At 37.3% G+C, this 14584-nt stretch overlaps 1 protein-coding gene across 1 annotated transcript in view; it reads left to right on the top strand.

Moving 5' to 3' along the window:
• LOC149084714 (uncharacterized) overlaps positions 1-14216 on the top strand; it is a 68743-nt gene extending 54527 nt beyond the window's left edge. Inside the window, exons 2-3 of the mRNA XM_089235522.1 lie at positions 7288-7448; positions 13291-14216. Coding sequence (XP_089091648.1) covers positions 7288-7448; positions 13291-13725 — 596 coding nt within the window. The 3' untranslated portion in view covers positions 13726-14216. The remainder of the gene's footprint in view (positions 1-7287; positions 7449-13290) is intronic.
• Positions 14217-14584: the final 368 nt, after the last annotated feature.

Here is a 14584-nt window from a genome sequence, read left to right as displayed (position 1 = left end):
TGATACCATCATCTTCAGGAACATTCAGATACCATCATCATAACCGCCTTGAAGGTACCATCATCATAACCGCCTTGAAGGTACCATCATCATAACCGCCTTGAAGGTACCATCATCATCACCGCCTTGAAGGTACCATCATCATAACCGCCTTGAAGGTACCATCATCATCACCACCTTGAAGGTACCATCATCATAACCGCCTTGAGGGTACCATCATCATTACCACCTTGAAGAGAATTCATCATCATCTTCAGAAACATTCTGATACCGCCTTGAAGAGAATTCATCACCATCTTCAGAAACATTCTGATACCATCATCTGCAGGAACATTCTGATACCATCATCTTCAGGAACATTCTGATACCATCATCTTCAGGAACATTCTGATACCATCATCTTCAGGAACATTCTGATACCATCATTTTCAGGAACATTCTGATACCATCATCTTCAGGAACATTCAGATACCATCATCATGACCGCCTTGAAGAGAATTCAGTTCAGATACCATCATCATGACCACCTTGAAGAGAATTCAGTTCAGATACCATCATCATGACCGCCTTGAAGAGAATTCAGTTCAGATACCATCATCATGACCGCCTTGAAGAGAATTCAGTTCAGATACCATCATCATGACCGCCTTGAAGAGAATTCAGTTCAGATACCATCATCATGACCGCCTTGAAGAGAATTCAGTTCAGATACCATCATCATGACCGCCTTGAAGAGAATTCAGTTCAGATACCATCATCATGACCGCCTTGAAGAGAATTCAGTTCAGATACCATCATCATGACCGCCTTGAAGAGAATTCAGTTCAGATACCATCATCATGACCGCCTTGAAGAGAATTCAGTTCAGATACCATCATCATGACCGCCTTGAAGAGAATTCAGTTCAGATACCATCATCATGACCGCCTTGAAGAGAATTCAGTTCAGATTTAATCTATAGAAGAATTCAGTTCCGATTTAATCTATAGAAGAATTCAGTTCAGATTTCATCTTGAGGAGAATTCAGTTCACATTTCATCTTGAGGAGAATTCAGTTCACATTTCATCTTCAGGAAAATTCAGATACTGTCCTGAAGAGAATTTGTTTCAGATAACACCGTGAGGAGAATCCAGATACTCGAATACTCGGCTTCATTCATGGCTTTTTCCAAAGTCATCAAATCTCGTCACATACGAGGCTATTGGATTGGTTCAGACCCTCTTCATTTTCATGACAGATAATCACAATATTCAGAACGTGACAACAAACATTCCATTTGAAAACATCCTATCTCCACATTAATATCGTATTCATGAAGTCTTCCCACGTAATCTAATCTAAAATTCCAAAGTCTCTTTCAATTCCGTCCGGAGAGAGAAAAGGCAATAATTAACTAATTATCTTCCATAATTAATTAGTCATTCTAAAGATTCGTTACTTAATTACTAATCAATCTAGCCCCCCTTTATCGCGGTGATAATAACAATCGAAAACTACTTCATTTATCGTTCATATCCCAGAAATGAATCATTTTCGTCCGCCATTTCTCATCTTAATAATCATTTTCAATGAGGGGATGGCGGGGACAATGAAATCAATTTATTCGTCGGCCATTGAAATAGAAAATAAAAGGGGGGAAATAACCTACGATAATACGTATCCAGGCCGGGAAAAAAAAAAGGATAAAGAGACGAGGAGCAAACAGGGACCCTTAGGAGAAGAATACACAAAAGGACCTGACACGAACCCATAGTTAAAGTATCCACAATAGAATAAGACCAAACACACACACACACGTAGACAACAAAAGAAAAACCAATTGCAGTGTTGAAAATTTTACCTCCGAAACATTCCAACCACTTAGAAAAGTAAAAAAGGTCCCTTTTTTTTCCCCTACTTTTTCCAGGACTTTTCACGAACAGGAGGAGTTGAGGGGTGTTTCCACCCTAATCAGAGATATACTGTTGACCCGGAGCTACTTACCCAGCTGGGCCTATGCCATCTAATGGGATTTGGGCTCCGCTTTTAAACACCAACCAAGGGATAATATTATAAAGGGTGGCCCTGGAAAGAAAGAAATAGACAGATAAATTGGGCTTGAGACGAGGATATTGAGTAAGAGTGGGTAGGCTCGAGCAACGTGGTCTTTCCACCTTTTTTTTGTTGTTGATGGCTCGTATTTTCCTCAAGGGACTCCAGGTGGCGTAGGAGACTTTCTTCCACTCTTTCTCTGTCTCCTTTTTACTCCTTATTCTTTCTTATATACAGTGGAACCTCGTTTATACGACGTTTAAGAGACCGGGTTAAAACGTCCATTAGTCGCACAACTGAGACTTCTTAGAAAAACGACACACCCCCCCCCCTCCATAGACATAAAATTTTTTTATAAAATTAAATGCCTTCAATTGCATCTGTAATTATGTTTTAAAAAGTCGTTTCATTCATATTTGTGGGGGGAAAAACAAAGAAAAAAATTGAATTTTAAAGTCGCATTTCAAATCGCTTAGAGAAATGAAATTAGAAGAGCATTACCTTTGCTTAAAATAGCATCGGAACTTCTTTCAAAATTGATCTGAAGTGAATTCTTCCGAGTTGGTTTCTGAACTAAATTCTTCCGAGTTGGTTTCTGAACTAAATTCTCCTCAAGATGGAATTCGAACTAAATTCTCCTCGGCATAGTATCTGAACTAAATTCTCCTAAACACAGTATATGAACTAAATTCCCTTCAAGATAGTATTTGAACAGAATTCTTTCACCTTTATTCTCATCAAGATGAAATCGGAACTGAATTCTTTCACCTGGATTCTCATCAAGATGAAATCCGAACTGAATTCTTTCACCTGGATTCTCATCAAGATGAAATCCGAACTGAATTCTTTCACCTGGATTCTCATCAAGATGGAATCAGAACTGAATTCTCATCAAGTGGAATCAGAACTGAATTCTTCTTAAGATGGAATCAGAACTAAATTCTTCTTAAGATGGAATCAGAACTGAATTCTTCTTAAGATGGAATCAGAACTGAATTCTTCTTAAGATGGAATCAGAACGGAATTCTTCTTAAGATGGTGTTCTGAATTTTCTCAAGGTGGTGTTCTGAATTCTCTTCAAGATGATGTTATCTGAATTCTCTTCAAGATGATGGTATCTGAATTCTCTTCAAGATGATGGTATCTGAATTCTCTTCAAGATGATGGTATCTGAATTCTCTTCAAGATGATGGTATCTGAATTCTCTTCAAGATGATGGTATCTGAATTCTCTTCAAGATGATGGTATCTGAATTCTCTTCAAGATGATGGTATCTGAATTCTCTTCAAGATGATGGTATCTGAATTCTCTTCAAGATGATGGTATCTGAATTCTCTTCAAGATGATGGTATCTGAATTCTCTTCAAGATGATGGTATCTGAATTATGTTCAAGATGGAATCGGAACTGAACTCTCATCAAGATGGAATCTGAAGTGAACTCTCATCAAGATGGATTTTGAAGTGATCTCTCATCTAGATGGATTCCGAACTGAATTCTTCTCAAGCTGATAATATCTGAATTCTTCTCAAGCTGATAATATCTGAATTCTTCTCAAGCTGATAATATCTGAATTCTTCTCAAGCTGATAATATCTGAATTCTTCTCAAGCTGATAATATCTGAATTCTTCTCAAGCTGATAATATCTGAATTCTTCTCAAGCTGATAATATCTGAATTCTTCTCAAGCTGATAATATCTGAATTCTTCTCAAGCTGATAATATCTGAATTCTTCTCAAGCTGATAATATCTGAATTCTTCTCAAGCTGATAATATCTGAATTCTTCTCAAGCTGATAATATCTGAATTCTTCGCAAGCTGATAATATCTGAATTCTTCTCAAGCTGATAATATCTGAATTCTCAAGGTGATGGTATCTGAATTTAATTCTCCTACCTTGGACTCTCATTTTTTTCCCCCCACCTCCTGGGGAATAATACCGAAAACTATTGGGAGAAAAGTTTATGAAAGGACGTATGGCCGTCTTTCAAACAATCGAAACCCGTTTTTTGGGGGGAGGGCGGGGGGATTGAAGAGTCTGCGTATCCTCGGAAACAAGCGACAAACAAATCACCAATGTCCAATCTAAATGGTCATCAGCCACCTCAATGACAACCTTCGTATATGTCATAAATCACTCTAAAATTAATGGCATTTACAGTGGCAATACGCAAGAACGACTTCTTCAGCGTGCAACGCGTTTTCACTGTCTATAAAAATTGCGCGTAGTTCATGGCTTTACATGCCGATTTTTTTTAAACATTCGGAGTTCGAGTCGAATAATTGAGGTTTTGCGTGGAATAAATGAATTATTTTAACATTACGATGTATTGCGGCTGTCAATTGCGACCGAAGCCAAACGTCGTATAAATGTGAAAGTCGTATAACTGAGCGACGTATAAACGAAGTTCCACTGCATATATATATATTTTATTGTTATTGTTATTATTATTTAGCAACCATTTCGAGAGCTCTTTTCTTCGAAAAGAATAAATAAGGGAGGAAAAATAGAAGAGAAAGATCACCTTACGCTATGGGAGTTAATCTACGAAACGCTGCCTTCTTGTTGTTAAAAAGACGCTTTTTTGGGGCAAAACCTAGAGAAAATTCAAGTTGAGGAGGAGGAGGAGGGGAGAGAGAAAGAGGGAGAGGCTTATAGGCAGATTATGGAGCTGGAAAACGGGCTCAATTCATCGAATTATAGGAAAACGGAGAAGAGATTTTCTTGGAGCAAAAAAATAAGAAAATGGAGCGTTTGGGAGAAACTGGAGTGTGTGCCGGATTGAAAGAGAGCGGCGTATAAGAGAGTATGTGTGTGTGTGTGAGTGCTCTTTTTTTTTTTTTTTTTTACAACGTCCATAGTCCTGGAGTCTCTCTTTTGTAGTCCTTTTGCCTAATAAAATCTTTTGTGAGACTTACTCGAATTGCGCCGGAGAAAATAGTTCCGAAGGCTTATTACTGTGGCAGCCATTTTGAATAGCGGAGCCTCTTTTTTGAATGGGAAATGGTTAGGGGTATAGAGTATAGACTATGTGTGTGTATATATATCCGAAGAGGCGTGGAAAAGATCTCTTAAAACTTTTATTAAGGTGTTTCGCATTGGCGCTTTCTGTTCCTTCCCCCTCTTGCAAAAATCTGTGTGGAGATCTTCTCTCCTTCTCCTGTAAGCGGAGCTTTCCAGCAAAATCACGGTTTGCGAGGTATCGGATATATAACGCTGCTATTTTATTTTTTCTTCTTGAAAGGATGGATACGGTTTTTTTTTTTTGGACGTTGATTGCTTCGAATGGTTTTTCTGCCGAAAAGGTGTCTTTTTTTTCTTCTTTTTTTTTGAATGAATTTCCATGAATTTGGAGAAAGGAACCCAATCAGATTCGAGTTTCATTGCCGATTTTGAATAAGATCGGTTCTGATTGGTTCTGGAGGATATCCCGTAACGTATTACACGAGGGGGATTGAAGAATGTATTGTATGGTTCTCTCAAATGGAGTATAACACGCATTGAAGGATCGTTATTTGTATGAGATAATTACAGTTGTTACGGATTGTATTTAGCTGTAATCGACGTTAAATTGTTTAATCACTCGAATTTTCTGATACGCTTTCACGATTGCGATAGTCATAGATATACTACATTTTGTGGTAAAATGCGATACAAAAATACAATAAAATCTCTCTTATATCTCCCCTTTATCTCTTGTTTTTCAGAAAATGGGATGGGAAGCATACTAATATTTAGGATAATATCATAATGTCATAGTACAACAAATAGTTAGCATTCGTTATAAATATACCATAGCAATTCCCATCGCCAAATGTGGAACTAGAAACAGTGTGAATAATTTTTATCTCCAACCTTCGAGAAATCTTCTTGTCCGTTTTCTACCTAAAACAAAGTTCTTTGCTTTTGGTCAATGAAATTTTTTAAGGGGAGCAAAATACATAAAATTCATTTTCAAACTTCGACTAAATTTGTTTGGAGAAGTAGTTTTAATATAATTAGTTAAAAGATAGAAACATCAAAGTATCGGAGTGTAAAAGATGACCAAACTGCTGTGCTTTTCATGGACTTGTCTGAAGCATTTGACACAGTAAACCACGTAATTTTATAATGAGAAATTTTAATATGTCGGTTGTTGGGGGCATTTTGCCTGTTGTGGCCTTGTATTTGTAGATGTGATGTTCTCTTTCGTTATAAATTATATTAAAACCGCAAAATAAAATAAAAAAAAACTTTACAAGATTTACAACATACAAGTACTCTATTTAGTATATACTTTTCAAACACCATTGGCGGAATTAGGTCCGCTCCATGTTAGGTCCATTGCGTATTACGATTTCAATTAATCAAGGAAACGGATATTTTCCGGATTTTATGCCGAGGTGAACTCGGAACGAAAATTCATCTGGTCTCCACCGGGACCTTTTTAATATAATAGGCTGAGAAAAAGCCATCAATCTCTATCTCTACCGTCCTACCCGGGGGGGGCTATTCGCTGAACTTGAGAGGCTACTAATGCTTCTTCTTCAGCGCCTCACACCGCAATGCATGAAATAAGGAAGGCAGGGCTGTGTTTTCAGTGGTATAGATGGTAGCATTCTTGCCCGGAATGTCAGAGGACCTGGGTTCGTGTCACGGCGGAGACCCTTTTCTTTCCAAGTTCTCCTCGGCATAAAATCCAGAAAATATTTGTTTCCTTGATATGTTGGGATAATAAAAGCCGTCTATCTCTATATTTTAATTAATGATCTCATTTTTGAAGATTTTTCAAAAGTGATTACACATAAATTTGTATACAGATGATACTGATATTCATTATTCCTGGGGTGATCAGAATAAATTAATGAATCAGGTTGAGCAAGATTTGTGACTTACTAATGAATATTTTACACATGCAAAAATAGAATTAGACTTGGGGAAAAAAAATACTGTTGCCTGGTAAAAGAATCAAGCCTTTGCCATGGTTTCAAGTAACATACGGTAGACCGTTCATAACACGACTAGCTTTCATTATCCAAATAAGGTCTTTCCATTAAAATATGTCTGTTGATTTCTGAGGAAAATAGGACCTTACGCGGGCGGTTTTCTTCGAGTAGGCTATACTTGCGGTTATTAAGAACTGATTACTTTCTTTAACAATTTCTTTCCAGATTCTTTTTACGGAATACAATGATGGTTTGAATGGAATATATTTTATTTAATGTGATTAGCAGGATATGTATTAATGGTACTTAATCAAATTTTATTCTTATAGGTCAGGGCCAACCAGCAGTTTTAGGCAAGACCAGGCGACCGAGGACAGCTTTCACTAGTCAACAGCTGCTCGAGCTGGAAAATCAGTTCAGAATGAATAAGTACTTGTCCAGGCCAAAGCGGTTCGAGGTCGCCACGAATCTAATGCTCACCGAAACGCAGGTAAATAGACCAATTTTATTAGCATTTATGCTTATGCTATACATGTGCATTACCTATATATCGTATCCAGATTAACTCTTTTATGTTAACGTATATTTATCTCGATTCACAAAAAGTGATTAATTTCTATTCTAGAGTAAATTATAAAATTCAATCTATGAAAGTTCAAAACACTATTATTTTTGGAAACAAATTACTAATGAATATTTAATTGTAAGAGAATTTTAAAAAATTACGAAAACTTATCTCTTAAAATATCAAATTATTAATTTAAAGAGAAATTTAAAAATTATGAAAATTAAAGCATGAATGAAACCAAAAAAAAGAACAATTTCTAATAAGAAAACCAATAATCAACTCAACGGGTGTCTGGGTGCACGGACCTGGTTTCCTATGCGAAAAATCGTCTATTTTTAAGAAACATTTGAAATTTTTTATTGCTTTTTTTTTACACATTTAGTTTTAAAAAATGCAATGAAAAAAATGACTAAATTTTGCTCATATTCTTACCATATAACTGCTTAAAATAATTTCAATAAAATTTTCTCGCTAAAAAACATAATTTTAATAAACCGTTTAGTCTCAAAAAACACGAAAATTTCACGATATTTCAATGAGAAGTTTTTGAAAGAATGTTCTTTATATGATGAAGAACATAGTCTGGAGAAAAAAATTAATGAAGTCAAATGACATGATCCACGTCACATCAGTATAATGCGTTAAAGTATAATTAAAACCACGTTCAAGATAGATTCAACAAAACTTGAATCGCAGTCGAAAGGAAAACAGTTCACTTATAGATTATTTTAAAAGCTAATTTATTGTAATACTTTATTTCTAGAATCACCCTTTATACCAGTTTCCCAAACTTTATGTTCCATCAACCCCCCTCCCCCCCCCCGCCCCATCTTCAGAAATTTTTTCCCTCTCATCGCCTTCGATTCAAGCAAACCCATAGGGGATCCCATGTTATACTCGTAGTTTCTATCGCCCCTGTGGATCGTTCCATCGCCCACCAGGGGGAGATAATGCTCACTTTGTGAAACATTGCTTTATGTAATCATAATACAGGGTGTCCCTGAACTCGTGGGCCAAATTTTCAATTTTTAAATACACATAAAGAAGCATTTTCTGAATAGCAAGGTGGGGGTCGGAAATGAAAAGTGTTGGCGGAAAAACGCGACATGCTGAGGAAATGAAGAGCTTTTTATTTACATTAATAGTTACGGGAAGTGCTATAATGTGCCACCACCAACATCGATACAAGCCTGGCAGCATTTAATTGTATCAAATCATTCTTAGTAAGACTTTCACACAATGATGTAAATAAGAAGCTTTCTTGTATTTCCTTAGCGTTTCGCGTTTTTCCGCCAACACTCCTCATTTCCGACCCCGCATTGATGTACAAAAAATGCTTCTGTATGTGTATTTTTCCACCTTCTCCTTAAAGTTTGGCCCGCGAGTTCAGAGACACCCTGTATACAGGGTGGTTATTTAATTCCCCTTGCTGCATTTTAATGGTGAGCCGTTGATTATAGCGGCATGCTTCCCAATTAGGAAAAAGTACCCCCCCCCCAAATAATATGTATGACTGAGTCAGATACGTCATTCATATTGCAAGGGGTGTATATGTGTTATTTTATTAAAATAAAAAAAAAACTAACTTTTTATTTGGCCACCATGTCCTAACAAACCCAATTAGGAAGTTGTTTCCCTGTCTCTCCCGAGGCCATCAAAAAAAAAAGTTCCACATTTGTAAGTGCAATGTTCGCTGAGATACTGGAATTCAAAAATCGGAGAGAAGTTGGAAAAAGGACAGCAAAAACTAACGGACGACACTTACAAATACAATACAATACAAATACAACGCCACAACAGGCAAATTGCCCAACGAGGTGGCTGACTTAAGAACATCATGGATCCCCGAGCCATTTTTTGGAGGCCCGGCCCTACCTACTACTGCTACACCACACATGCACCCCCCCCCCCCGCGGAACCCCCAACGAATCGGTACATGCGGGAATGTGCGTGTGCGTGTAGTGAAACCTGACGTGAAGTTTTTTTTTGTTTCTCTGTAATGCTTGTTATGTGTAGTGCTGCTATCTGCCACCAGTTTTTCTAACTATGAGTGAAGTGTTATGATTGAACGATTTATCGTTGTAGGACTGTTGCTCTCTGCGGCGAGACTTTTTAACGGGGAGATCGGCTCGCATTTGCGCCTTGAAGTTGGGAACCACAGAAGACCAACTTCAGCCAACCACCACTGTGGGGTTCGAACCCGGATCCTCGCATCGCGAGTCCGTCACTATAACCACTCGACCACCACAGCGACTTCTTTTCCAACTTTCCTCCGATTTTTGAATTCCTATGTCTCTGCAAATATTGTACTTAAAAACGTGGAATTTCTTTTGTTGGCTTTAGGAGAGACGGGGAAACAACTGTCTAATTGGGTTTTTGAAGACAGGGTATCCATATAAAAACTTATTTTTATTTTTATTTTCATAACTATACAACCCCTTGCAACATGAATGACGTATGTGAGGTCCACACATCGTTTGGATAACGTTTCCTAATTGGAAGTACGTCTCTCTAGGATGAACGATTCTCCAGTAAAATGCAGCAATGACGTAATCAATTTATCACCCTGTATATTTGCATAATAATTATTATATATACTAGTTTCTAATATATTAGTAAAATATTTTGAAAAATTTCCAAAAATTGATTTTTTTTGTAAATTTCTATGTGCGAATCCCCCGTGTCTATGAATTACTATTCTTAGTCAATCATTATAATCACGTATATAATTATTTTTAATTTGCGGTCGTACATATTAATTGCATTGTAACACAGAAAAATAATCCACAGATATTATTTCAATAATAATAATCATAAATTACCAAAACAAATAATAATAAAAATTCTCGTGAATTGCATTTGAAATTAGAAATTTCCCACGACAGCCAGCAATTCGCCTCAATGATCCACAATCCCACGCGCAGTCAATTCGAGTCGGAATCGGAAAGTTTTAAAGTGAAAATTTTATTCAAAATTAATTAAAAATCAAATTAAAAAATTACCACTCTCTCATCTCTCTCACCACAAAAACAAAAAAAAGTCGCCGAAAATTAGAGCCGAACGTAATTAATATATAGTCCCATTTCCGATGGAGAAAATTCCAAAGACATCTTTCAATGGAATTTTCGGCTGCTGAAGGAGGGTCTGATGAGAGAGAGAGAGAGAGAGAGAGAGAGCCTCATTTTATATGGAAAGAGAAGAGAGGAGAGAGTCAGATGGAGCACCCTAGGAGAAAGAGAGAAGGCGAATGGGAGGACCGGGAGAACTTGGTTAAAAGTAGCCCTGGAAATAAGCTTTCGGAGGGAGATCGCGAGAGTATGGTGTGAGAAATACCCCGCGAAATTAGGAGAGTGAGCATAATTGAATGAGCCCGGCGCCTCCGGCTGGCTAATTATCATTTCAGCGGAGCCCCCCAGAGACCCCCACTGACAATCAATCTCGCTAATTTACTTGTAGATAGCCTAATCAGGGTGGATGGATGGAAGGGGGGGGTCGCGGGCGTCAGCCTCCTCTTGCGACTCCCGCTTCTTTGCGGCCCGCTCAAAGACCGACCCCCCCCCCGCCCCCTTCTCGGAAAATTTAATTCATAAGGAGAGGCAAATTTTATTACGGTTTCTAGCTTGTTATGAGTTTAACTGCGACGATGGGCTTTAACTATACACACATAAATGGAGGGAAGGCTAAAAGATGTTGGAGAGGAAAGAGAGGAGAGAGAGCCAATGATGGTGATGATTATGAGAGCAGAGAGAGAGAGCAAAGAGCGCTTGAAAATGTAAGGAAAAGGGCTATGCGAGTGGAGCAGGGATATGCGGGGGAAGAGACTGACTCCATAGCCGCTTGGGAAAAGGATCGCATGACCGTCGAGAAGAATATCGTCGCCACGACATGTTTATTGAGCCTAAATCGCGTTATTTGCGCGGTTTTTTTTGTTTTTTTTTTTGGGGATAATGTCCCGTATTTTTTGTTAAGTATATTATAATTATTAGAATTAACGTGGCATTAGTATGAATAATAAACTTGATTGTTAAATATATATTGTTATTATTTTACTGTGCGCGTAAATAGTCATATTCTACTTTTATGGAAGAAATTATTTGAAATTTTTTGTAGATATAGTTTCCGTGGTTTTTTTTTTAAATAATGTCCCGTATTTTTTATTAAGTAGGTCTATATTATAAATTAGAAACTCTACGGTTTTCTTGTATTTTTTGTTAAGTACAGTTGAATCCCGTTATAACGAGCTACAAATGACCGGGGAAATCATTATAACGAAATTTCGTGAGAAAGGAATTCCAGGTTTTTGCATTGTTCCTATGTAAAATTATCTGCAGGATTAGAAAAGTGTTCGTTAAAACGAGATTTTCACTATAACGGCATTTATCAAAACGAGATTCGACTGAATATTATAATTATCAGGAATAACGTAACAGTATTGTTAGTAATAAACTTGATTGTTAAATGCATTGTTATTATTTATTGTACGCGAAAACAAAGATTCATTCTCCTTGTTAGAAAAAATAATTGTTTTTGAAATTATAATTCACGAAGTTTTCTTTTGCTCCAAATAATGTCCCGTATTTTTTAAGTATATTATAATTATTAGGATCAGCGTACTTGCATTAGTGCGAGTAGTAGACTTGATAGTTAAATATTTTATTATTATTTTATCGTACACAAGACAAAAATTCATTTCCCTTTTATAGAGTTAACATGAAGAGTTATAGAGTTATGGAGTTAACGATGACACAACGTGATAACACGTTGTCATCGAAAAAACCTTTCTTATTAGTCGTTATTCAAAGGCATTATTATATCAGACATCAAATATATCATTGTTATTAGACATCAAGAATCTCATTGTTGTTAGTGACTAAAATCACCATTTATTGGTCCTCAAAAGACATTACATGTGGCTATCGAAAAATTACTTATGTTACGAGTTGTGTTATTGAAAGCCATTGCTATCAGTCACCGAAAAACTCGGACATCAGTCCCTAGAAACGTCATTATCGCTCATCAAAACACATTACTGTATTTGGCCATCGAAAAATTACTTATGTTATTAGTTGTTATTAAAAGGCATTGTTATCAGTCATCAAAAATCTCATTGTTATCATTGTTGTCATCAATCACACATCAAAGAATTTATTTTCATCACACGAACAACACATTTTTATCGGTCACCTCAAAAGACATTATTGTAACTTACATGGCCATCGAAATTACTTTTACTATTAGTTGTTATTACTATTTATATTAATTTTACTAGTATTTGTTAAAAGACAGTGTTATCAGCCATAAAAAATCTAATTGTTATCAGACATCAAATGACAGAGTGGTTTTTGATGACCACTAAAACAATAATGGTTTTTGGATGGTTACTAACAGCAATGATTTTTCGATGACTTCTGAAGAAAAAATTGCGATGACTGCTAACAACAATATTTTTGTGATTCCCAAATTGTTATCACAATTATTATTATAAAAATAAAATAACAATTTTTTGACTTTCCTAAACAAAAAAGTCCTTCATTAATGAAAATAAATGGGTGAAAAAATTCATTGAATAGATCTCATTCAATAAAATGAGTGCCTAATATAGGCGCGTGGCTTATGGTGCTCTGGCGAATCACGTGATTGGGCTGAACACCAATCAAATAAAGGGTCTCTACGACAAGGCTGGTAATTGAATTATCTGATGAGTGTGGTCTTTATTTCTCCTGCCGTCACTGATTAATATTAATCTCGTTAACTTCGATTCCAGGTGAAGATTTGGTTCCAGAACCGGCGAATGAAATGGAAGAGGAGCAAGAAAGCTCAACAGGAGTCCAAAAACCGGACGGACTCGGACAAAAGCTCGAGAACATCTCAGGACTGTCTAGTAGTCGCCAAAGACGTCGAACACGAGCACAAGATGCCATCTAGTGGTGGTGGTGGTGTAGTTGTGAGTGGCGGTGGCGTCGTCGGGGGCATCGCCACCGAATCCATGGACGACGACGACGACGACGAGGCCCCGTCGTCGCCACCCCCGCCCTACTGCGACGCGAGGATGGTGGTCAATTCGCCGGACTTCGGATCGTCCGTGTCCATCAACTGCACCCCTCAGATCGACGTCAACGGCGACTGCAGCGACAACAGCTCTAGCGGTGGACCTTGCTCTTCGCCAAAGGACACAATATACAGGCCTTACATTGTGTGAAGACACTTTTTTTTTTGTTTCATGTCTGAACATGTTCATGTGTGTAAATGTGCAAGTGCGTGATGTGTTGGATGGGAAAAATAATTCGATACGACAGGGCAGCAGGGGCAAGAAAAAACTAATTTCTTGATAAAAATCGATTTATACACCTTGATGACGTCAAATGAATGGTCATTGTTTTCAGGTTTGATATACCCATCATTCTCCAGTTCCCGATCCTGATGATTCAGTTCACACATGAATAATGAGTTTCATTATCTTCATAAACGATTCAAGACAAGCCCCTTCCTCCCTCCCGGTTGAGATTCAATGGGATCGAACTCATTAAAGCAATTGGACATCGAAATATACGTCAGTGGACTCGTTATATTGCATAAAAAATGGACAAATAGCAATATATGGCGATTGAATATCTCGCGCTCATCTGCTGAAACCATGTACAAAATGTAATAAATAAACGATTGCGTGCATATAAATGGACGACAGCTCTTAAAAAAAAAATTGGTTTTGTTTTATTTTGATTCAGTATATCGATATTTTTCTTGCAAAAAATCATCATAATATCAACATTTGACCTCAACAATGGCAATTACGAGATATCTCGTCTAACTTGATGCTTTGTGTTTCGGCAATCCTCAGGTATCTTTCCTCACTTGATGTTTTTTGTTTCGACAATCCCGAGATATCTCGTCCAACTTGACGCTGTGTGTTTCGGAAATCCCGAGGTATCTCGCTTCTTTAAAATCCTTTTATTTTGGCAATGATGAGCTTGTTTGCAACGATACTTCTCTTAAGAACACGTCCCCCCTTCGGTGGCGGATTTCGGCTATTGTTCACGTTTTGATAACAGAAGTAGGGA

The sequence above is a fragment of the Pholcus phalangioides genome, unplaced genomic scaffold (assembly GCF_987345545.1).
Source record: "Pholcus phalangioides strain wild (caught in Gottingen) unplaced genomic scaffold, Ppha-v1.0 ptg000008l_1, whole genome shotgun sequence".
Classification (NCBI taxonomy): Eukaryota; Metazoa; Arthropoda; class Arachnida; order Araneae; family Pholcidae; genus Pholcus; species Pholcus phalangioides.
Note: the sequence above shows the minus strand (reverse complement) of the source record. Positions and strands in the feature narration are given on the sequence as shown.